Source organism: Triticum dicoccoides, chromosome 7A, assembly GCF_002162155.2.
Source record: "Triticum dicoccoides isolate Atlit2015 ecotype Zavitan chromosome 7A, WEW_v2.0, whole genome shotgun sequence".
In the NCBI taxonomy this organism is placed as follows: domain Eukaryota; kingdom Viridiplantae; phylum Streptophyta; class Magnoliopsida; order Poales; family Poaceae; genus Triticum; species Triticum dicoccoides.
The window spans coordinates 33,813,825-33,817,025 of record NC_041392.1 but is presented as its reverse complement, the minus strand read 5'-3'; the positions used below and the strand labels follow the sequence as shown (position 1 = coordinate 33,817,025).

Here is a 3,201-nt window from a genome sequence, read left to right as displayed (position 1 = left end):
AGAAAAATGCCAAACCGAGGAAAGGCGACAATCTGACATGACGCCGCTGAAGGCCATGAGAGAGGGGGATGAAAGGATAAAGGAGAAGAAGACATACTTAGACTATAACTTGTGACTGTTGTTTCTATAAATCATCAACATGTTCAGTATTGTAAGTAACCGATATTTTTCTTTAAATTTACGCATTAAGTTGATTGATATTTTGAGATTAGCATCAGGGCACAAAATTAATCATATGGTTTTAACGGTACTCTATTTATGTAGACATAAGAAAAATCTCGTATGTAGGCAATAATTCATCTGAACATTGCTTAAGGCTCATTATGTTTGTAGGTTTTTTATCCTTATTTTTTTTGATGCATAACATTCGTTTCACAAGAATGAAGGTACTAGATTATTTAGGGTTGGCCTGATTTCTAATGATCCTTAGCATTAGGTAAGGTATCACGAAAAATTTACAAGGATTGAAGTGGACATTACATTTCAATTCTACCACTTCCCTGATCCACATTAATTGTCGCATCTTTAGTCGGAGGGAGTAGCTAATTATTCGTGCGTTGCAACAGGGGCAACATAATTTAACGGTTCAACATCAGTCGTGTCCGACATAAGCTTACACCCACCATGCGCTTGGTAAGATTTTGGTTTGATTTGAGTATGCGTAGGGGGAGGCAACAAAAGTTTTGACTTATTGAGTTTTCCGTGATACTTGATTTGATTTCGTTGAGTTAAGGCAGGATGCAGTTTTGGTGGAATCTGATCTGGTTAACACATGCCATTGTTACTTTCAAAGAAATAAAATAAAAATACATGACGTTGTTTTGAGTAGGACATGGAAATATCAATTTGATTTAATGCATGGGGAAGGAGGTGAGGATAATCCTATCAACTTGCCTTTAATACTTAGAGATAGAGATATAAAGATAAAGGTAGAGTTAGAGATGGAGATAGAGATAGAGATAGAGAAGATACAATTTTGTAATTTGGAAATCCTTTTTGAACATGGAAATCCTGTGAGCCGAATGAGCCTTGAATCTGAGCCGATTTAAAAGAGGAAAATTTCTAAGAGGGTCTCCTCGTCGTCGTCGGGCCGGCCGGACCGACGGAGCCCTCAGCCCTCAGTCCGCTCGCTGCCTTTACCGACAAATCACGCGACCGCGTGCCCACCAAATCCCAAATCTCACCGTCTCCGCCCCCCTCCCCTCCCCCCACCCCCAGATCGCACCAACCGCCGCCGATGGCCGCCGCCGCCGCGCCGCTCGCCGCGGCTCTCCTGGCCGTCCTGCTGGCGCTCGCGGCCCCTGCGGCGGCCGAGATCCGGGCGACGGCGATCCGGGCCGACCCGCGCACCATCATCCCGCTCGACGAGTTCGGCTTCTCCAACCAGGGCGTGCTGGAGCTCAACGTGACCGGCATCGCCTTCGACCCGCCGGCCTCCCCGGACCTCGACCTCTCCCAGTTCGGCTTCTTCCTCTCCACCCTCGACGCCTGGGTGCACGTCCTCCGCCAGCTCCAGGACCTGGAGGTCACCTGCGCGCTCCAGTCCGACCTCGTCAGGCTCGCCTACTCCTTCGACCGCCTCCGCCCGCCCGCCAACCCCGCCGGCGTCCCGGTCGCCCGCTCCTCCTCCTTCACCCACGCCTTCCACGTCACCGAGCCCGGCCAGTACACGCTCGTCTTCGCCAACTGCCTCGCCGGCGCCGGCGGCGACCTCCGGGTCTCCATGGACGTCAGCTCCGCCATGTACAACGTCGACCCCGTCACCGGCCAGCGCGCCTACCTCTCCGTCGGCTCCTCCGCGCTGCCCTCCATCTACTTCCTCTTCTGCGTCGTCTACGCCGCGCTCGCCGCCGCCTGGGTCTCCATCCTGCTGCGCAAGCGCACCGCCGTCTTCCGGATCCACTACTTCATGCTCGCCGTGCTCGTGCTCAAGGGCTTCAACCTCCTCGCCGAGGCCGAGGACAAGTCCTACATCGAGCGCACCGGCACCGCCCACGGCTGGGATGTGCTCTTCTACATCTTCAGCTTCCTCAAGGGGATCTCGCTCTTCACGCTCATTGTGCTCATCGGCACTGGCTGGTCCTTCCTCAAGCCCTACCTGGCGGACCGTGAGAAGAAGGTGCTCATGGTCGTCATCCCTCTGCAGGTAGTGGCCAACATTGCGCAAGTGGTCATCGATGAATCTGGGCCGTATGCCCGAGACTGGGTCACCTGGAGGCAGATATTCCTGCTGGTGGATGTGGTCTGCTGCTGTGCCATTCTCTTCCCGATTGTGTGGTCAATCAAGAACCTCCGGGAGGCTGCCCGCTCCGATGGGAAAGCGGCGGTGAACCTGATGAAGCTCACCCTTTTCCGCCAGTACTACGTGGTTGTCATCTGCTACATTTACTTCACACGTGTTGTGGTGTACGCGTTGGTGACCATCACCTCGTACCGGTATCTCTGGACAAGCGTTGTGGCTGGAGAGATTGCCACCCTTGCATTCTATGTATTCACTGGGTACAGGTTCCGGCCTGAGGTGCATAACCCATACTTTGCCATTGATGATGATGAGGAAGAGGCAGCAGCTGAAGCACTCAAGTTGGATGATGAATTTGAGCTATGAGTACTAAAATCTGGCGGCCTTTTCCCTGCCAGTGCTACACAGGTGTTATATGTGCTTCTACAGGACAAATGCTTTCACAAGACAAATGCGATAGACTGGTATCTAGTCCATACCCTTTTGTTTTTCATTTGAAGTTAGTTAACATTTTGCGTTACTGTAATTTGGTATCAACCACCCTGTGTGTGTGCGTGCGTGTGTCAAGCAATGCAGCAGCTTGATTGTACTTAAATACATTCTTGAGATGAGTTGTTCTTCATTGTACCTCTGTAGCTATTGTTGTATCTAGATGTTTACTTTCTGTCTGGTAAAAGAAGTTTACTGTGATTCAGTTTGTTGATTCATATGATGCTAACTGTTGCTCTGAGTTCTGACTTATTCTACATTACCCGTATGCACGTCCTGTTGCTTTTGTTCTGTAGGATCCTTTTGTTGTATGACGGGGAAACAAATTGAAGTCTACAATGCACTTGAGTAGGTGAACACAGAAATTACTGGCTGGTACCTAGAGCAGCATAGTATGTTGCAAATGTTGTTTGTGTTTCACATGATTCTGACCTACTTGAATGTTTCATGTGCATTATCATTGTGTTGCATAT

General features: G+C 50.0%; 1 protein-coding gene across 1 annotated transcript; it reads left to right on the top strand.

Moving 5' to 3' along the window:
• The first annotated feature begins 1,126 nt into the window (after positions 1-1,126).
• On the top strand, positions 1,127-2,946 carry LOC119329057 (protein CANDIDATE G-PROTEIN COUPLED RECEPTOR 7-like). Its single transcript, XM_037602044.1, has one exon. The coding sequence runs from the start codon at positions 1,238-1,240 to the stop codon at positions 2,603-2,605; it is 1,368 nt and encodes a 455-aa protein (XP_037457941.1). The 5' UTR covers positions 1,127-1,237; the 3' UTR covers positions 2,606-2,946.
• The last annotated feature ends 255 nt before the right edge of the window (positions 2,947-3,201 follow it).

Bases quoted from the DNA above. Each gene is read 5' to 3' on its own strand.
- LOC119329057 (XM_037602044.1), top strand. From the start codon at position 1,238: ATGGCCGCCGCCGCCGCGCCGCTCGCCGCGGCTCTCCTGGCCGTCCTG.